We start from the raw sequence: 21,717 nt of genomic DNA on the forward strand, positions 1-21,717 counted from the left end.
CCTTTTTCTCATCCTGTTTCAATCTGAATGAAATAATATGCTTGCTCACCATCTTCCATAGAGAAAAAAAAAACACTATACAAGTATGAAATTGGATACAAATAACTAATAAGAAAATGTCATAATAAGATTTGAAAATGTAGAGACTCATAAGAACTCCAATTGTTTTCTAAGAAATAAAACACAGCATCCTTACTCATCGTCAGTCCTAAAACATTATAGAAGTCTATTACACATACAAAACTGCACTAGGGAAAGAGACCTGTTATGTCACAAACCAAAGTCAAGTTCAGCTCGTTTTAACACAGTAGTCACTCTGTTGTAAAACTCTGGTTCTTTTTCCTTTATGTCATCCAATGTCTGCGACTCGTGTTCATCCACCTGAGTAGACAAAGAACATCATCATCTTATAAAATTATCAGCTTACATAGTTTATTTACAGTGGACTGAAAAAAAGTCATAACATCATCTATAAAGATTTATATTCACTTTGATGCTAGTGAATCAGAGAGGAAGGAAATCTCAAGTGGTAATCATTCAATGACCAAACAACAACAAAAAGCCCTTTCTGACTACATGGATTCAGCTACTTGGATCAGATGATGCCCCAGTTTTCTATCATGAACAAGTCTGATGAAAGGCCATTTACATGTAATCCTTTTTAATTGTTTGACCTATAGCTCCCACTCTACCTCTAACTGATGAACTATTCTCCATATGAGTTACTCTTCTTGGTCACTACCATCATTTCCACAATGTTATATCCCACTTAAATCTAGCACATCACTGACTAAAAAGAAAAACCCTTTGCTCCGGTGAAATAGACATAATTGGTGTCATGAACCAACTATCCCAAAAGCTTAAGCTGTTGGGTGAAGACACATGAATGCAAGACCTTATGGGGCTTGAAACATAGACATTGCACATACACACTTATCTTTTGCAACATTCAACTTTTTTTATTAGAATAATAATAGGGGGCAACAGATCAAACTATAGACCACTCACTCATAGAGGCTCTAAAACCCTGTTATTAACCAACTATCCCAAAAACTAAAGCTCTTGGGTGAACACATGTATGCTAATATAGGTATTGTATCATTCGAGAAAATGAAGCTTTTGTCCAACATAATGGAGTTAATAACAGTGTACTCTTTGACATAGATAGTTACATACAATGAACAGAATTCTTAAGAGAAAATGAAGCTTTTGTCCAACATGATGGAGTTACTAAATTACCTCTTTGAATTTCAGAAGAATCAAATTTGAAATAGATGCTGGTTTTGTGCAGTCCCACCTTAACAAGATAAAAGAAGAAAAGAAGAATGTAAAGAATCACCCGGTGAGAAAAATATTCCTATGATAATAGAAAGAAAAGTGGAGTGGCCTGGAAATGACAAATATCTATACGACAATGGAGTCAAAAGTCACCCCTTACCTTATAAGCATTAATTCATTAATTGATCGCCACATTCCTCGTCCAACATCTTTCACAAGCTGCTCTCTAGCACTTCTTCCATGCCATAATTCTTTAACAATATACATCACTTCTTCAACATCTACCTATAAAGCAGAAAAAAGATGATGGTGAAAGGAAATTCAATCTCATTATTTTTGTATTCATTAATAAGACAATTATATATATGCCAACACACCACAAAAATTTTCATGTGAAATTTAATCTCTGCACTATATATTATGTCAATACTAAGAGGTCACCTTAGGGTTACTTGACAGAAATTACTCTAAAAGACCTGAAAGTAAGTAGTTTCTGTCTCCTATGACGAATTTTGGTCATGATTGAAAGGGTGGTCGTGGTCTCTGTAACATTTTTTATTTTTGTCAAAACATTACTACTATGTGTATCATAAACTTTCTAGTCAACCGTTAATTTTGAAATCTGAAAACAGGGTCAACACTTAAAATTGCAAAAGGTAACAATCATTTTGAAGGAATGTGTTTAGTAATTTTATAAATCAAGGGGTAATTTGCAATAAGATGAATAAACCAGGGGAAGATGCAATTGATCCTAAATTGCTTTAAAAGAAACTCTTGAAAAGGTCAAGATGTCACTTTTACCCAACAGGGAAGTTGTAATGCGGTAGACTTCATACCTGCACTTGCATGGATGTACTGTACAATGTCTCCTCGTGCTCGATAAGGCGTTGATGAAGAGTATGGTAATGGTCCATGTCAAAATTGACTATAGGTTCATTTTGAACATGTAGTCCTGCTAAGTTCGTCAAAACATAGGAGGCCATGACTTGTCCAAATATTGCAGGGATGGTGCCTAGCACAGGTATGATACGGACCCTAAAACCTGGAACTACCTGTCAAGAGGACCAAGAAGTCAGAATGCATTGCCAGTACCACTAAATGGTATGATAATGAATGAGCAACAGCTTTGCAGAAAAGAAAAAAAAATTAGACCAAATGTTTATAATGAAAAAGTAATATATTTCATACCGAAATGACATAGACTATTGCAAGTTCCCAGCCAGTATCTTACTATAGAAAGAATACAAAGAATTCACTGGGAGGAACAGATAGTGATCACAAAATGAAGAATGGAAAAGATGTCTACTAACTATATTATTGAATGATCCCAAACTACATAGTAGTGCAGCCAGAGGGTGACTTAAACTAACAAATAAATAAATAAACTCACCTGGTAGTCTGAAGGGTTTTCTTCTTCTCCACTTGGACCCTTAAATGGAAGTAGCTTAATTTTGGGTTTCTCTAATGAAAACACAACCGGGATGCCACCTTCAATGCCATGATCTTTCCGCAAACGATGTCTTACCTACATATAGGTATTATTGCAGTAAGAATTACATGCCTACTAATAAAAAGAATCAAGAAAGCGGAAACCATAGTTGAGAGATGAAATCAATCAGTTCTGAACTAACTGCTACCTAGCTAGAATTTGTGGTCACAAAAATGAACTAAGTCCCTTATCCCAAAGATTATTGACAATACATTTAAAAAAAAAATAGAAAGAAGTATAACAATTACTTCAGCATCCTTAATTTGTCTTGAACCGACGTAGATGTAAAAAGCAAAAATCAGAAGTAGAAGATGAGCAGCACCCTAATAAGCAACGCATAACAAAAATTAAAGTAGAAGATGAGCAGCACACTAAAGCTTTACATCATTTTATAATTGACCAATGATTAATAGCAGAGGAACAGTTTAACTAGGCCTCCAAAATTGATTAATAACATTCCTCTTTCTTCCTTGTTCTTTACATTTTCGTTCCAGTCACTCATGTTCCTAAAGTCACCAAAGAAAGGCCAAGATCATATTTTTTTTAAGTAGTTAAGATGTTGGAAGCTGATAATTTAAAAACATATTTGTTAATCTTCGTGTACACAAGTGCAAATTATTATAAGCATTTGCACTTAAATTTGCACATGGTGCGGAAAGGCAATGCATTTGTGTACATTCAGGATAATCAGGGTTTTAGGATGTACATCTATAGGAGGGAATGAGTAGTGTTCAACTGCCATTAGAATTTAAATATGTGGTTTATGTACTACAGAGCACAATAAAAAGGAAGCATACAAAGGAACATTACAGATCGAGACAATGGATCATTGGTTGACTCTCTTAAATCAGCAATGCGTATTCTTGTTGGATCAGCTCTAGCACCGGCCCCAGTAGCAGATAGAACCTTCAAACCCCTACGCACACATGCAGCAAGAAGTGCCACCTATTACATATGACAAAAGCGATCAAAAGTGTAAACCTATAACAACCGCATATTTGAATATGAATTATCGTTATAAGGAGCATAGGAGAAAACATAGTTCTTATCAAGTCTTCCATGCTAGCTAAGTCATATTGGCATATATACAAAATATAAATTATCCCACTGTGATTCTCATATATGCTAAGAATCTTAAAATTTTGCATTTTGAGGCTTAGAAGCTAAAGCTCAGAAAATTAAATGACAGTATACAAGAACCATCAGCAACAAAGCCGAGCAGCTCTCACAACCGGGGGGAGGGGGGTGTAGTGTGTGTATGTGATATGATAGAAGGGTAGCATGAACCTATAAGGCTACAACGATATACAGTGAAATAAGGAGTACTATTTAGAGGATACCTTTGTGTCGATGTTATCAATACAGTCCAGAACAAAGTCAGGGTGGCCTGAGAGAATTTCTTCTTCAGTAGATGAATCATATAACATCACTTTCGCATCTATTTGGCACTCTGGAAAGATGGACAAGAAATGCTCCTTAAGGCACTGAGCTTTTGAGATGCCAACATCTGCTCTTGTCGCAACAGCGTGTCGATTTAGTGATGAAAGAGAAACCTTCTCAATTGATAAATAAATAAGTACTGATATTTGTATGGAATGCCTATAAAATTTCAAAGCTAGACTAATATGAAAACAAAATTTGTAATTACTTTCTCTTCTTATTCATTTGCTTTACCAAATTCTACTCAATAATATTGCTCATAAGCAGGCTTGAGGTTCTTAAGTTTGTAATGCCATGCATTCTTGTAAAATGGATACATGATGTGATTGTGATTGGAAAAACTCTTAACATACTAATCATGAAAACTGAAAAGAAAAGAACCAAGTAACATAAAATTATTTCCAATCAAAACTTCAGTTGTTACTATACATTAATATATTCCAACACCTATATTGGTTATATTCCTGTACTATTTAAGGCATGTAAAGTGCAGGATCTCCAACCAAAGTGAAGAAAGGAAGTTCATAACAACATTAAGAGACATGACCTTTGTGCAAATAGGTTGTTACCAATTCTCCACTTTGAAAGAGCGAATGCCATTGAGAGTGGAGAACTGGTAACAACCTAATTGCACATCATTTTCCTTTTTTTTTTTTGAATGGAAAATTTTCAACAATGACTATTTGGCCTCTGTAGAAATCAATGAAATTTATAGTTTATTAGTTCTGTATACAAATTTATTCAAATATTTTTTCTCACACTTCAGGCATAACAATGTTGTAATTGATTCTTCATTTTAAAGTCAGAATTGATTCTGATGATGCCTGATACAAACACGCTACAAATTGTTTTCCCTTGTTAATTTTGATGTTATTATTAATGAAAAGTACATGCTAATTGTGTGACAGCAAGTGCCCAGAAGTTTTGTGCAGAGGCACTAGAAAGGAATATTGACCGCTGTTTCTCTAATGCTTCCAAACAGGACCAAATGGAAAATTTATTGGATGAAACGTGATTGTGATGTTTATTTTCGCAATGGTTGGAAAGAATTTGCAGAACATGTGCCTTTGGAGGTGGCAAAGTTTGTGTTCTTTGGATATGAAGGAAAATCCTGCTTCAACATTATTGTGTTGGGTAAGAGCGGCTTAGAAAAAAAATACCCTTCCAAAGATAATAATACTCTTGAAGAATGTGAAGAGGTGGATGAAAGTGATTATGTTGTGGAGGTGGAGCCAAAAATTTATGCAAACATCGGAGGAGCTTTAGACATAAACAGTATGAGATTGCCATTATAGTAAAAGGGCGGACAAGAGAAGAAAAATTAAATGTTATCAACGGGAAAATCAGGCAGAGAAAAACCTGGTCAAAGTCCACAAGAAGAAGTTTGCCAATCCCTGACCTCAGGAGCATAGAAGCAGCATGACTACCAACCCCTCCAAGACCAATGACCACAACATATGATGCAGTCACTCTCTGCTGAGACTCAAAGCCAAAAAACTGAATGTTCCTATTCAGAGCATAAATTTTCCGCCCAAAAAAATGTTTGATTAGCAGAAACCCCAGAAAAAGATAGATATATCAATAAAGGGCGACCCATGTATACCTACCAGAATTATTTCTTGAATGAAAACGCAATAAGAACAAATCTAAAGAAAGCATTTGGGTATGGCAGGTCAAGTGTTGGTAGTCCCAAAATCAAAAACAAGAAAACTTCCCCCAGGCACAACAACCAAAATACAAAAGCTCTAAAATGCAGAACTTATGCAATACCTAAAAATAACCCATCAAAGTATTAAAAAATATCATGTCTTCAAAAATTGAATGAGTATAATAACATTCCGTTACCTATCCATTGGTGGGGAAAGACATGAATTTAGACATGTATTGATTATTGATATACAAGGTGGAAATTTTTCATGCCGTGACCAGACTAAATTAAATGCCAGGATACAGACTACATAGCAATTTATGATATTTGACGTATGAATGCTATAACTTTCCTACGCAAAGAAATGAGCTTGTGGTTCAAATAGAAACACGATTGCAGGTGCATGGAGCACATTTAACAAATTAATCAACAGCATGAACCACATTTACATTCAAAAATTATTTCTTCAGAGAAAATGTCAAATCAATTGGCAACAACACACAATACCTAGTCAACTGTTCGGAAACAATCTCATCATTCAGAAGATCTTCTCTAACCACTACATCATTCTTCTTTCCAGCATTACTGCATCCGTCAATACCTGTATGAGACAGTCCAACACTTACAAGGATACACAGAACCAGTGTCTCATAAACTTTGTGAAAGTAGGATTTCGGCTGACACAACACAAGCATTAGTCAGATAACACAAGTTGTTTACAATCAACAACACGTCAACACATTAACAGTCTTCATTAACATATGCACATGATTCTGCAGAAAAGGGGTAGGATGTGAGCTACAACAGGTGTTAAACACTATGTTCCTTAAACCCTCTGATAACCACATAAAACAATTTAATACGAATATCAGTACTACAACTAGAAGCACTAACTTAGAGAAATTCTTTTATGCAACCGGAGTCTTATTTTCCCTTTCTTTCCATTCATCTGATAATTCGATCAGTGAGAGTACAGCATCATACATGGAAGAAAACATGTCAATAAAGTTCACTATGCCACATATTCAGATTCACCCTACAGCACCCTTAAGATCCAAATATTAATATATACAAAATCTCAGCATTTAGAATTCAAGCATCGACATATAGTGACTACTTACAACTTCAACTCATCCATACCGTCAAACCGATGAGCATATGAATATACAATTTTCATAAACAAAGATATTAACTTTAGGCAAAAATTAAGGGCACCATTCAATTCAGGAATGGATTCAAGTTGGTAACAGGCTTAGCTATTCACTTAATCACTTCTCAGCTAAGTTGATGTTTGGTTTCACGATTTGCACAGAATGGCCAGCAAAGTCTGCTCAAAAACTCAAACTTGGAACTCTTAACTTAAGTGATTCTACCAAACATGCTATAAATTTCAGGCCACTTACCATTAAATTCAGTAGTAGCATTCTCATTGCATTGCCTCCCACCTTTTCTGCAAACACCCCAATACACCATTCAAAGCACAATAAAAAAACAATAAGGCTAATACATAAAAGCATGTAAAACTAAAATAAACCTTTGCTCAAAAACCCAAAATTTGAAAGATGGTTTCATGATATGGAAAGTGATACTATGATCAAAGGAAGAAGAGAAGAAATCACTGACTTTTGAGTTTGAAGAAGCCTGAGAAGGAAGAAGGTGGACACAGAGCCCAAAAGGGCACCGCCTCCGACCAACGCCAAGTATTTGCCTCTCTCCATATTCTGCTTGATTGATCGGAGGTTGTCTGTCCAGTTCAGTTGGGTTGTGTTGTGTTTCTATGTGGCGGTCTCGGGTACATTTGGAACCGGGTCGACCCACCTCTAAGGAAATGGGTCATTTGGGTCCAATTTCAGTCATCTAGTACACACTATTATAGCATTTGGTAGACACGAGTCAAGGGAAGGGAACGGAACGGAACATATTTCTTCCACTCGTATCAATGCACATATTTTGCAAATGATTAGTTATATTTACTTTTTAATTTTTAGAATTTAAAATTATAGAAAATGAAACTTTTACCCTTACAACTGGATCAACAATGATTCACAAACACCTAAATAATATAAACCACTCTAGGACATCTTACTTTTTTGGCGGTTTTTAATTTTCAGTAGACTTTGTAGTGGCTAAGAACCGCCACAAAAAGGGGTGTTTGGTAGTGGTTTGCACTGCTATGGTGTTCACCAATCTTTTTTATCACCCTTATTTTACAAAAAATGGAGTATTGAAATTTTTTGGTGATGTGACTCTTATTTAACACGTGTTTAACATAATTTCGACATAAATGTCATTGTTAATAAATATTTAGCAAAATACAATTTGTGAGTTAATTAATATTAGTGAAAGTGTTTTATTAGTGTAATACTTTTTCAAATTCACGTAAGAGCCACCACGTGACTTTAAACTTGAAGTGAAAATAAAAAATTGATTCTCCTACTCTAGAACCCTAAATCACTAAGTAGAAAAAGTAAGGGGAAAGACGTTGAAGTTAAGGTTACGAAGAAATTGTAGAGGGTTACTGTTATTTATGTATAGTTTTTTTTTGAAAGATCAAATTTATTGAAACTGAATAAGAATGATATAATCAGATTGCTATAGCATCGCTAGTAAGCTATTAGCAAAACCCAACCCGGCAATACCAAAAAGCCTTGTGCCTTAGCAAAACCATCAAACTGCCAATTTACAAGCGCAGAGCACCTAGGTGCCTTAAGGTAGTGAAACGAAAGAAGCGTGAGAAGCAGGAGAGTTAATTTGGTCTTCTATCTTCCAGCAAAACTCAAAGGGGATCGAAACCTTCACAACCTGTGTTTGCCAAGAAATCAGCAACCGAGTTTCCTTCTCTATATGTGTGCCTAATTTCAAGGACATTGATTTCCTTCATCAGAATATCAATCTGGTTCAGTTCATTGAGCAGTTTCCAGGGTCGTTTTTCTCTTGAAACCACCCATCCTATAGCCGCTTTGGAGTCGCTTTCAAGAATTACATTGTTGAAGAGAAATTGTTGACAAAACTGCAGCCCAAATAGTATTGCTTTTACCTCAGCTTCATGAGCCCAACCGAACCCTATGCCAATTGCAAAGTATCCCAGAAATTTCTTGCTTGAATCCCTAATAACTCCTCCAACCCCACTGATCCCCGGGTTGCCCTTTGAGGCTCCATCAACATTGCATTTCAGCAACCCGATGTTAGGAGGTAGCCACGAAACATGTCTAGGATTGAGATGGGGCATAGGGAACTGAATGTTTTCCAAGTTCCTTGATATTTGATCAATGTCAAAAGGACATGTTATCCAAGCACTCTTAATCCACCATGCTAGTCTGATCAAATACATGTCTGCAACCTCTTGAAAATTTGCCTCTTTGCCTTTGAAAATGATGTTATTTCGTTCCAACCACAGAGACCAAATAAGAGAGTAGGGAATTAATTTCCAGATAGTGTTGTCCATACCTGACTGTATATTATCCCATTCTTCCTGAAGTGCCACCAAGGTGTTAGGACCTGCCCAAGAAACGCCTCCTTTTCTGATGATATTGGTCCATAATATATTAACCCTCGGGCAAGAGACAAAGAGGTGATCATTTGTCTCCTCTGCTCCATTACAGAATGAACATGACCTCTGATCAACATCAATTACTCCTCTCCTTCATAGATTCATTTTCGTTGCCAATTTATTATGGCAAGCTTGCCAAAACAGTAAGCATACCTTGGGGGGAATCAATTTTCTGATCTTGTCTGGTACAGAAAATTCTACATTTTCAATCAAGTTGTCATCAACCCACTTACATAAGTTTCTTACTGAAAAGAAGCCATTTGCACTACCGCACCATATTATAAAGTCACTTGAATCTGCTGCTGGAATTTGAGTATTAATGAGATTAAGGAACTCATTGTATGCTTCCAGCTCCCAGCCAAAGAAGTTCCTTCTAAAAGGAATATCCCACACCCATTTATTTCTTACAAACAGTCCTATCTCCGCTATGAAAGCTGTTTTGCAAGTTGCATTGGCAAAAAGTCTTGGGAATTGAAGGCTTAGTGCTTTATCTCCACTCTAATGATCCATCCAAAATCTGATGTTCTTTCCATCGCCTATTCCACACATCAGTTGCTCCTTAAATCCTACTGATATCATAGAGTCCTTCTTCAGCACAGATGATATGTCATTTAAGATTGCTGACAAAGACCTGCTGTCTTCCAAAACTGTATGAAGAAAAAGAATTATGTTCTCCCACTTATATTTCCCAGCAATCAATCTTCTCCATAAGCTGCTCACTTCTGTGCCATACCGCCATGCCCACTTCAGCAGAAGGGCCTTGTTTTTCCACTCTAAATGACCTAGCCCGAGTCCACCTTTTTCCTTGGATTTGCATACCATCTCCCATGGGATCCACACCATTTTGTTTCCCCTGTCTTCCCTCCCCCACAGGAAAGCTCTGAATATTCTTTCCACTTCCAATATAACACCCTTTGGCGCTTTGAACAAACTCATCCAGTAGACCGGTATAGAATTTAATGCTGCCTTTAGTATAACCACTCGTCCACTCAAAGAGATGAATTTTGAGTTGTACGATCTCCTTTTCTTTCTCAAATTATCCAGCATTGGTGCCCAGAAGGAAATTCTTCTTGGGTTGCCACCTAATGGTGCACCCAAATAAGTAATCGGTAGAGATCCCATTGTCCACCCATAGTTTAGTGCAACCCTTGCAACTTCATTAGAATCCACATTGCAGCCGATGAGAACTGATTTTGTCATGTTGAGTCTCAAACCCGATGCAAAGAGGAAGGAGAACAAGGCATGACACAAAAGTTCTAACTGTCTTTCATCCTTTTCACAGAATAATAAAGTATCATCTGCAAATTGGAGATGATTTAGAGCCTCTGCATCTCCCATTTTCACACCACTAAATAGATTGATCCCAGATTCTCCAAGTAGTTGATTCAACATGCAAGAGAGTCCATTTGCACAAATGTTAAAGAGCAGAGGGGAGAGAGGATCTCCCTGCCTCAACCCCTTTTCAATGTCGAAGAACAGCGATGGTGAGCCATTGACCAAAATTGCTAGTTAGTTATCGCCTCATGTTTGATTTATAATTTATATGATTACAAAAAGAAACATATCAAATCAATTGAGTTAGGATCAACAATACATAAAGAAAAATAGAGTCTCAAATTGAAGTGAGCAAAACTTAGATATTGACAATTAACACACCCATTTTTCATAAAAGGAAAAAATTTGTACACAAAGATCGCAAGAAGAGAAAATTGAGAGATTAATTGATCTATTGAGTTGGAAAAAAAAATATATATATATATATACATGAAAATGAGGTACATCAAAACAACCCTACTTTCTTCAATATCCTTTCATGATTCAATCCAAATACTGTGAGTCAGAAGCTGCTAAGAGGGTTGCTCCAATGCCCAAGCCATCATTAGCATGCTCCAGGACAATGGTCTCAACTACCTCATCTCCCAACAACTCCTTTAGTGTCCCCTCCAAACAAGTTCTGAATTTAGTGTAATGCTCAAACAGTCCTCCATCCAGTGCTATGATTGATATTTGCTTCTCCTCACCCTTAATTATGTCCCTTCCTAGTTTCTTGAGAATTCCTAAAATACCGGCAGCAGCAAGGCGAGCCCCACGTCTAGCTACGATGTCACAGAGTTCCACAACAATTTTCCTCATTTTTAAGGATGTATGATAATCTCTAGTATATCCTTCAATTTATTTCCAACCACCTTCAAATCTAGAGTATTGTCATGGTGCATGGCCGACATATCAGGTGTTCTAAGAATGAAAGGAACCTTCAATTTGGTTGGAATAGTATCACCAAAAAAGTTGGCATGTTGAGTCATCCTCAACAAAACTCTCCTCACAATCTCGCCTAATTACATGCCGAAAATCAGTTTTTCATAGATCTGCGCTCCAGGGTTCATGCTCTCAGCATCCAAAGCTTCGTCATATTTCGTAAGAGAAAGATGTTAGGACTCGAAACTACCCCACTCCATATTTATAACCATATCATTATCATCTCCTGATTCTACATATGTTGCATTTGTCCCCGTCCCCAGAATCACAGTTGCAATCACATCTTGATCGTAGAACCGGCCTCCGGCTAATGTTCCAACTGTGTCGTTAACAAGAGCGGCAACCCGCATATCGAGCCCTATTTTTTCCAACGCCTTAGTTAATTCTCTCACCACGTCAGTCCCTACTACATCTTCAATATTGAAGCCCTTATTCCACCTTATAAGATTCCCAGATGCAATTGATGTTTGCTTCACTGGGAATGAGAATGTGAAGCCCAATTCTCTTTGTTTCCCATGAAAACCTCGAGGTTCTGAATTAACAAACTTTGCAAGAGCTGCTGCTATGAAATCAAATAGTTCATCTGAAGAATCGGTCATTAAATGAGGAGGAATTGAAACTTCTTCAAATTCTTGGCCAATAACACCTTTCCCACCTAAATGTACACGAATGACACGGAAGTTTGTGTCACCAAGATCAAGTGCATAATAGAGTCCTTCCTCGTCCCCAGTTGGGAGATTATCGACATAGCTCATCAACATGCCAAGCTTGCTGCTGCTGTTGGCACCTTCACCCGCCACAAGCATCTCAGCTTCCATGGCATCACCCAACTGTCTCAACTTCTTAATTGGGATTTCACAATTTTTCTCAAACTCCTTCAGAATAGCCACAACACGACCCAACTTCCTCGACGTTATCATGTGGTGGCGCACCACCAGCTCCGCCGCCGCAACCGCAGATTCAACTGCCACCTTCCCCATCACTCACTCAATCGTCCAAATTAAAGTTGCAAACTTTATCCAAAAGACCAAAACCCAGGAATAGGAAACTCAGATTCTCGCTCATTTGCTTTGAAGGGTGAGAAAATTAAGTATTTAAACTACCCCTTATGTTATCTTACTAAAGATAAGATAAGACAATATCAAAATCCACATTTTTACATAATTTTTTTTTTGAAAATGACATTTTTACATAATTAAATCTGCTTTATTTAAATTTTAAATTTTAAAATAACATAGTTATAATAATAATAATATTGGAGTTCAAAAAAAAAAAAAAAACTGAAAAGATGCCTAAATAATAAATTTTAAAATAATAACATTATTTTAAAACAAGAAATTAATTTCTATGCACCGACGGTGTAAATAAGTTTTACACCATCATTCAATCACATCCTTTCGTTTTGTTATCTCACAATTAATTTTGAATTTAATAATATTTAAAATAGAAAATGAAAGATTGTAATTGAATAAGGGTGTAAAACTTTTTACACCGTCAGTGCATATAAATTAATCTCTTTTAACAATAATATATTGATTTCAATTCAAAATAGAACAGCACCAAAAATAGGACAATATCTCAAAATCCAAATCTTTTCTATAACTATATACAATTTGATTCGAACCGAAGATAATATTAACATTTTTTTTAAATGTATTATAAACTTCGGTCAAAGTTATCTGCATTCTTATTTAAAAAAAAAGTTATTTTGCTACTGATTTCAATTTCAAAATATTATGGTTTAATCAACTCTTATTTTGAAAAAAAGATTGATAACTTTATTATGAAAATTTTAAAAATAATATATGATATCAAACGTTATTATAATATCTTGTTACCTATCTATTGAGTCTATTGTCATCATACGGCATTCATAAGCTATGTCGCTCGCTGGTGAATGCCTTCAAAAGGCCGAGAGATCAAAACTGTTGGAGGCAGATAGGATCAGCGATTTACCTGAGGAAATATTGTGTCAAATACTCTCTTTACTTCCAACCAAAGCGGCATGCACCACCACTGTTCTTTCTAAGAGGTGGGTCTCACTCTACTACTCACTCACGTGTCTCCACTTTCAAGATGAGGAAGAAGAATACGTGCAACAAAACTCCCAAGTATACCTTGGATTCCGCCGCTTTGTGGACACATTTATGCTTTCCCAGCACCCCCACCCCATCAAAACCTTTCGCCTCACTTGTTGCTCTAAACTATGGGGTGAGGACATCGCACCGCTCAATGCTGATGAATGGGTGGAAGCTGCAAAACAGCGTCGCGTCGAGGAGGCCTAACTCAACCCAAAAACTAGTTCAAGAGTTAAGGTTTGCACAACCATATATAAGCAATTGCTTGGTCACATTTCTAGCCAATGTGGAACTCTAACAATCTGTACCCAAAATCTCATCTCCCTCGAAACACGTCGCTACAATGATATCTTCTTCTCGGATTTGTTTCTTGAAGAGCCTCATAAACTTGACAATTACATCTATGCTGTGCACGTCGCACTAGCGAGCAAGGTAAAACAGCGTCGCCTTATGGAGAATCTCAAGCTTCCACCCGGTATTTTCACGTGCAAGACCCTTGTGGTTTTGAAATTGAGCGGGCTAATGGTGGGTGAGGTTTGTTATGTTGAACTTCCCTCACTCAAAACCCTTCATTTGATGGAGGTTTATTTCAGAACAAGGAAGGATTTCATATTGCTTCTTTCTGGGTGTCCTGTTCTTGAGGATTTGCATGCTCCCACACTTACCTATTTACAACGTGACCACGTTAGTGGGTTTACAAATTTAACCAACTTGGTGAAAGCAGATGTTCGCGCACTTGATGTTTCACTCACCATTCTATACAATGTCGAGTTTCTACGTATAGATTGGGTATGCGGTATGCATTTTATGTAACAGCATAGTGAAATTGCACTTTTGTACTTTATCTTATTTTGCATTTTTGCAGGTGGAATTGCATACGGAATACATATCCCACCAGTTTAACCTTTCATTCACACAAATCCCCAACCATGACTACTACACTGCCATTCCCGTGTTTAAAAACTTAACACACATTGAGCTATGTTGTCATCACTATGGCGATGTGTTAAGATTGCTCCAGCATTGTCCCAAGCTTCAAATTCTTGTCACCGAAAAGGTTTAATTGCCTGGACCATTTTCTTTTAACTCTTTCTCAGCCTAATTTAATCATTGATAAATCTTATTTTGTCTTATATTTAACAGTGTTTTGGTGGTGGTCACGTTTATGAGGATAAGCCATACCCGGAATCTGCTCCTGAATGCATTTCATTACACCTCAGAACTTGTTATGTTAAGGGAGGGAACTATTCATGGGATTTTCAATTTGCTTCATATATTATGAAGACTGCAACTCTTTTACAAGTAATGACTATTCGCAATCACACATATGATGATTCACAGAAAAGGAGTCAAGATTTAGAAAAACTACACTCGTTGTGCACGAGCATCAATCCAACATGTAAAATTTTGCTTACTAGCTAGATGTGGATTTGTATCCCCGTTCGCAGTTACTACTTACTAGATTGGGTTTGACTTTGTAAATCATGAATATCATAGTCTTTAACATCTATATATAGATTTTCAAACCAAGACCACCTCTTTTTTTTTTTTTTTTTTGAAGGAATTGAAGAGTCAATTTATGCCAAGAAGCACATTGCAACTTCTTTTTGAGATGTCCCTACTCTAATACTCCCTTTGTTCCTTGTTACTTTAACTCTAACTTCCTTATATAGTACCATTTATCTCTTTAATTTTTCTATTACCATTTAAGAATTATCTGTTATATTAAATTAATGATATAATTGGTAAATTGTAATCAATGCTCTCTCGAAATTATAAAAGTGACACATAAATACGAATAAAAACAATTTCAAAATAATCACAAATAGAAAGGAACAAAGCAAGTAAATTTTTTACTAATCATGTCTTCGATTTGCAAGCACAAACGGTGGGGTAGGGCAAAACGATTCCGCCTAACATGTGTTAGTAAAAAATGTGATGCTCCGTATACCCCAAACTGTTGAGGGTATTTTCAATTTTTCGCATCCATTTAAAAGTTTGTATATTTTGACGACTGACCTTTTATCATTCATAACCCACATTGAGAGACCCTTTTGTGATATATGATGAGACCCCCCACAACCAATATTTTTTTATTGCCCTATCTTCTCATCTCATACTTATTTGTCAATGTGCAACCCTCCGTCGGTCCGTCCCACACCCGTTTCATAAGTGATGCCTCCCTTACTCTCTCATCGGCACACCAGATTCGATTGCGCCTCTGTCGCACAGTTCTCATTTCACATACTCGTCCCTTAGTTTTTTTTATAAGCCAAGTAAAATTAATGGGCAGCACAAGGGGTGCCCAACCCATTACAGAAGACATATAAGATAAATAAAAAAATAACAGACCCTCGTCCCTTAATAACGCTACAACGTGGTTCTTTTTCTTTGTATTTGAGTTCTAACACCCCTTGTGCTAGCTATTAATTCATTTTGCTTATAAAAAAAAAACAGGGTCCTTTTATTTCGTGTCATGGCAAACCGTCCAGACGCCTTGGTTTGGATGTTTTCATAAAATACCTGGTTTGCGGAGTGGAATTATAGCAGAAATTACCAGGTTCGTAAACAGGTAGGGTTTGTCATTATTATATGATTTTGTATGTTGAAGTTGATGAAATGCTACATGATGAAGTGTGTTGGAGAGAAGTTGAAAAGAGTGGTGGTGATTTCGTGGCCAACAACGGTCGGAGGAGCACTACAAGAAAAGAAGCAGCTAGGGGCGGACATTCTGCGGCGGTTACGAGAAAACTGCCGCAAAATGTAAAATTGAGGCGCTTATTCAGGCGGTTAAGCCAACTGCTGCAGTTTTCGTACAATTTGCGGCGGTTATTTTCAATTAGTGGCGGTTTTTTACGCATTTGCAGCGGTTAAACCTGAGGCGGTTCAACCAGGCGCCGCAGAATGGGTTAATAATTTATAAAATAAAAAAGGTCAGCGAACCCTAACTCATTCGCGTTTCACGATTCACGTTTCTGAAACCTCCTCTCCTCTTCGTTTTCCTTCAATCTCTCTCAGCAAAACGTGGATTGAAATCTCTTCTCATCTTCGTGTTCCTCTCAATCGAATCGAAGGCTTCATCACTCTCAGAACCGCGATCTCTTTCCAAATGCAAGCTCACCCAGCCATGGATTGAAGGTAAGCACTCATCTCATCTCGCGATTTGATCAGGAATTAGGGATTTCAGATTTGGATAACCACCGTTTGTTTTGATCAGGAAATAGGGATTTCAGATTTGGATCTTCATCTGCATTCTCATATCCGTCACAGCGACCTTGCTTCTTCTATTGTCTCTGCCTTTCGATGGGTACATACATCACCGCACCCTCTTTTGTTCCATTTACATCCTCAGTTTCACTCTATTCGTAGTTTGTGTAGTTTTTCATAATCTGTTGAAAATTTTGAAACTGCATAGTTTCATCAATTGGTTTTCAAGATTTGTGTCCTGTGATTATTGAATCGTGTTATGAATGTTAAATTCACTTCAACTGTTTAAACCACTTTAAGAGTGAAGTTGATAATTTGCTGTGTGCATTTTATGGGAGATATAAGCACCTTTCAGTTTTTGAGTTATTGATTATGTGCAATAGACTTAGTTGTTATGGGATGCTATTGCTTTGTTGGACTCAATCTAATTTTTCATGATTGACAATTTTAGAACTTATTATCTATAGGCATTGGCCTGGTTGCATGGTGGATTTATTTTGAAGTCAGGAAAAAAAACAGATTCCAATTATCTTGTAGCTTAATTGGCAATGCCTCCATTGTTAAGACTTAAGAGTAAGACTAAGGTGTGGTGTTTGATAGTAAGAGTGCATCACTTTGTGTTTGCATACTATATTCAACTCTATCTGGTGCCTAGAGTTTGTATCCACTGTTGATAAAATAGATTTATATGCTAAACAACATATGAGATAGGCCATGCTTTCGTAAGATATTTTATTTTATTGCTTTCGTAAATGGGAAATGAAAATGACTGAACTTTTTTTGCTAGTTCCAATGGTATGTGTTCCCTGGTGCATCATTTTATTGGTTAATGTTGTTTTCTTTCCTCCCTTTTTGCTTGGTATCTATTACCATTTTAATGTTACCAATTGGATTCTCTGTTTTGTGTTACTTTGTTAGAGAAAGTATAGCTGTGAGTAGTATTTACTTCTATAGTTCCTTAAACTATTTCAGGTTATTAAGTAAATATGCAGCAGTTAAAGTGAAATGTGTTGATTGCATTTGACAAATTTTAACCAGATACAATCATGTTTCCTTCTGTTTGGCATTGCTGAGCGATCTCTTCTCTCTTTCTTATCTTGCAACAGGTAAACTCTGTTCTATGCTGCTCTTCTTGCTTTTATCACTGCCCTTTGGTTTATTCATGTGATATTCTAAATGGGCTTTATTTTCTGATAACAAGTTTCATTTTTTCCCACATATTTCACTATATGTTGTTATTCTGAATTCTGCTACCCATTTATCCACCTCTTCATCGTATAAATATTACAAGAAGTAAAATTGGAGTAACAAGTATATAGAGGTGTAAAATTGGATGTGAATGAGAGGTTTAATCTCCACTTATTAGGTTCCTCTGCTATTTTACCTCCCCGAGGTCCTCACAAATAAAAATTCAATTGATTTTGGTACAACGCAGTTGGGAGGAAAGCTTAGTATAATCATTAAGATTTTCTTCATTAGTTCCTTTCAGAAGATATCATGGTATATTCACATGCATATTATAGCTCTGTTTGTGATTTACTTCTTTGATACCAGATACTGTAAGACTTCTAGCTTGGGCTGAGAATCCAGTTGATTTTGTGCATACGCATAGGATGGTTCTGGAGAGTGAGTATGTATCTGCTCATTTACATGAATGGATTGACCTCATATTTGGCTAGGTCTTTTTAAGACTTTTCAGTTTCTCATCCTACTTTTGCTGTTTGCAGTAAAGTCGTACACCTACTTCAAAGCTTCCTCTTGTTTATTTTCACTTGTACACAATATTTTCAAGAGTGATTCATTGCCATTATATTTAATCGTTTCATTTCATTTCATTACATTTTTCTTCACTAGCAAGCAATGTTCCCTAACACTGTATGCATGTTACTTTATTTTAATGAACATTCTATGCATGAAGGGTTTATGAACATGATATTGGCTAATTGTGTATTCCTTGGATTTATGAACTATGTAATCTGTTTCATTCTTTCCATGTGAGTAAGGGAAAGCTTTATACCATTACCAGCTTAGATTTTCATAATGTAAATGAAAATCTGAACTGTCAGTGTGTACCTGCATTCATAGAATTTGTGTAGAACTTTGCGGCAGTTTCTAACCGCCGCAAAATAGAGGCGGGATGAATTACAGAATTTGCGGCGCTTTTAGCCGCCGCTATATTCTGCGGCGGTTATTCCAACGCTTGGATATAAGCGCCGCAGAACGGCCCCCGACGCTCGTAACTGCGGCGCTCAAGGAAACGCCTCATTATACATTTTGCGGCGGTTTTAACCGCCGCAAAATGCTTCCAGAAGCGCCACAAAATACCTTTTTTTTGTAGTGGAGGGAGAAACGACGAGTTATAGGGTGCAGTGGTCACCAGAGACTTTTGGTCCACCGGTGGTGTGTTTATGAAAACACTCACCCTAATCTTCGCTTGCGTCTTACTGTGGTATTTTTTTCTGCAGATCATGATATTTGTTTCATTTTGACAGTGCATACTACCACAATTAAAAGCTGATCATGTACATCAGATCTTCAGTATTCAGGCAGAGAAAAACCCTGGTCAAAGTCCAAAAGAAGAAGTCTGCCAATCCCTGACCTCAAAGAGTATAGAAGCAGCATGACTACCAACCCCTCCAAGACCAATGACCACAACATATGATGCAGTTACTCTCTACTGAGACTCAAGCCAAGAAACTGAATGTTCCTATTCATAGCATAAATATTCCGCCAAAAAAATGTTTGATTAGCAGAAACCCAAGAAAAGATAGATACATCAATAAAAGAGTGACCCATGTATACCTAAAAGAATTCATTTCTTGAATGAAAATGCAGAACAAATCTAAAGAAAGCATTTAGGTATGGTAGGTCGAGTTTTGGTAGTCCCAAAATTAAAGACTAGAACCAAAATACAAAATGTTACGATTCATTCAAATAGAGTACAAATACCTAAAAAGCAATCCATCAAAGTATTAAAAAAATATCATGTCTTCAAAAATTGAATCACTTTAATAACATTCCGTTAGCTATCCAAGATGGTGGGAAAACACATGAATTGTAAACATGTATTGATTATTCATATACAAGCCTTGCACGGTAGAAATCTTCCATGCCCTGACCAGCCTAAATTAAATGCCAAGACACAGATTATATTTGTAATTTATGATATTTGACGAATGAATGCTAACTGTCCTACTCAGAGAAAGGATCTTGTGGTTCAAATAGAAACAAGATTGCAGGTGCTTGGAGCATATTTTACCAATTAATCAACAGCATGAAACACATTTACATTCAGAAATAATTTCTTCGCAGAAAATATCAAATCAATTGGCAACAACACACAATACCTAGTAAACCGTTCTGAAAAAATCTCATCGTTCAGAAGATATTCTCTAACCACTAAATCATTCTCCCTTCCAGCACTAGTGCATCCGTCAATACCTGTATGAGACATAAAGTCCAATACTTACAAGGATACACAGAACAGCAGTCTCATTAACTTTATGATGTGAAAGTAGGATTTTAGCAGAGACAAGCATTAGTCACATAACACAAGTTATTTACAATCTACAACACATTAACAGTCTTCATTAACATATGCACATGATTCTGCAGAAAAGGGGCAGGGTGTGAGTTACAACAGGTGTTAAACACTATGTTCCTACTATGTTCCATCAACCCTGAGGGAAACTCTTTTTTTTTTGTACATCGGAAAGATAAATTGCCCCTGCCAGGAATTGACCCCTGAACCTCCCCTAACCCAACCCATATGTCCCTTAGCTCCTACCACTTTAGCTATCCTACGGGGGCTGAGGGAAATTCTTTTATACAACCTAAGTCCTTTTTATTCCCCTTTCTTTCCTCTCATCCAATAATTCTATCCGTGAGAGTAAAGCATCATACATGGAAGGAAACACATCAATAGGTTTCACTATGCAGATTCACCCTGCAATACCCTTAACATCAAAATATTAATACATACAAATTAAAATCTCAGCATTTAGAATTCAAGCATCGACATATAGTAACTACTTGCAACTTCAACTCATCCATACCGTCAAACCGGTGAGCATATGAAAATATGATTTTCATAAACAAAGATCTTAACTTTAGGCAAAGATTAAGGCCACCATTCAATGCAGGAATGCATAGAATCATAACAAAAGTTATGGATTCAAGTTGGTAACAGGCTTAGCTATTCACTTCTCAGCTAAGTTTATGTTTGGTTTCACCTGTGTTGTACGGGTACGGTATTGGGTACGCGGTACGCGATTTTATAAAAAACAGGGGTACAGGTACGTTAGATATATGTATGAGGGTGGAAGCTGTGACGACGCGGTGGTGACTGTAGGTTTTGGGTCATTTCGATTTGGTGTATAGAACAAGGATCTGGATCTGGAACGACTTGGGTCTCTGCTTCATCTTTTGTGATAAATTTCGTTTGGGTTTTGATAAATATTGGTTTTTTGATGTGGGTTGATGAGGTTATTTTTCTGGGTTTATTCTTCATTTTATGGGTAGGAAAAACCCTCTCCTATGCACAAATCAACTCTAATCACATGAAGGTTTCTTCAAGTTATGTTTACTGGGCGATAGTTGTTGAGCTGCTCGAAGATGCCCACACTATTATTGGCCTCCCTACATGGCCAATGTGTAGGAATGGGTATGTTATGTGCTGATATTTTTATTTTCTTTTTCTTTACTTTCTCCCTACTGGTAGTGGTATGGTTCTTGCAATGTCATATTACCTCTTTTTTGTGTGAATTTCAGT

General features: G+C 36.7%; 2 protein-coding genes, 1 long non-coding RNA gene and 1 pseudogene across 4 annotated transcripts; 2 read left to right on the forward strand and 2 right to left on the reverse strand.

Annotated features, from left to right (window-relative positions):
* Positions 1-102: 102 nt before the first annotated feature.
* On the reverse strand, positions 103-7,660 carry LOC130733767 (tRNA threonylcarbamoyladenosine dehydratase). The gene is made up of 11 exons (XM_057586028.1): positions 7,479-7,660; positions 7,259-7,305; positions 6,363-6,456; positions 5,567-5,714; positions 4,108-4,320; positions 3,578-3,712; positions 2,669-2,803; positions 2,115-2,330; positions 1,439-1,563; positions 1,240-1,297; positions 103-381 (listed from the first exon to the last, which is right to left on the reverse strand). Exons 1-11 carry the CDS (start codon positions 7,571-7,573, stop codon positions 271-273), a joined length of 1,377 nt encoding a protein of 458 aa, XP_057442011.1. The 5' UTR covers positions 7,574-7,660; the 3' UTR covers positions 103-270.
* Positions 7,661-11,223: 3,563 nt separating this feature from the next.
* LOC130733766 (hexokinase-1-like) lies at positions 11,224-12,641 on the reverse strand (annotated as a pseudogene).
* Positions 12,642-13,541: 900 nt separating this feature from the next.
* Positions 13,542-15,161, forward strand: LOC130727778 (putative FBD-associated F-box protein At5g56820). The gene is made up of 4 exons (XM_057579028.1): positions 13,542-13,693; positions 14,021-14,528; positions 14,605-14,796; positions 14,883-15,161. The coding sequence occupies exons 1-4, from the start codon at positions 13,542-13,544 to the stop codon at positions 15,159-15,161; spliced, it is 1,131 nt and encodes a 376-aa protein (XP_057435011.1).
* A 1,545-nt stretch (positions 15,162-16,706) lies between these two features.
* Positions 16,707-19,791, forward strand: LOC130733768 (uncharacterized). 2 transcript variants are annotated; one of them, XR_009017609.1, is made up of 5 exons: positions 16,707-16,877; positions 16,957-17,046; positions 17,919-18,052; positions 18,501-18,576; positions 19,412-19,791. It is a non-coding gene; the product is annotated as an uncharacterized LOC130733768 (long non-coding RNA). The 2 variants fall into 2 exon arrangements; XR_009017610.1 differs by having other exon boundaries at positions 19,439-19,791.
* The last annotated feature ends 1,926 nt before the right edge of the window (positions 19,792-21,717 follow it).

The sequence above is a fragment of the Lotus japonicus genome, chromosome 1 (genome assembly GCF_012489685.1).
Source record: "Lotus japonicus ecotype B-129 chromosome 1, LjGifu_v1.2".
Taxonomy (NCBI): Eukaryota; Viridiplantae; Streptophyta; class Magnoliopsida; order Fabales; family Fabaceae; genus Lotus; species Lotus japonicus.

Bases quoted from the DNA above. Each gene is read 5' to 3' on its own strand.
- LOC130733767 (XM_057586028.1), bottom strand. From the start codon at position 7,573: ATGGAGAGAGGCAAATACTTGGCGTTGGTCGGAGGCGGTGCCCTTTTG. The intron at 3,713-4,107 runs GTATCCTCTAAA...CATATGTAATAG, and splicing joins TTGATAACATCGACACAAAG to GTGGCACTTCTTGCTGCATG. The intron at 1,564-2,114 runs GTATGAAGTCTA...TCTGCTTTATAG, and splicing joins GTACATCCATGCAAGTGCAG to GTAGATGTTGAAGAAGTGAT.
- LOC130727778 (XM_057579028.1), top strand. From the start codon at position 13,542: ATGTCGCTCGCTGGTGAATGCCTTCAAAAGGCCGAGAGATCAAAACTG. The intron at 14,529-14,604 runs GTATGCGGTATG...GCATTTTTGCAG, and splicing joins AGTTTCTACGTATAGATTGG to GTGGAATTGCATACGGAATA. The intron at 14,797-14,882 runs GTTTAATTGCCT...TATATTTAACAG, and splicing joins AAATTCTTGTCACCGAAAAG to TGTTTTGGTGGTGGTCACGT.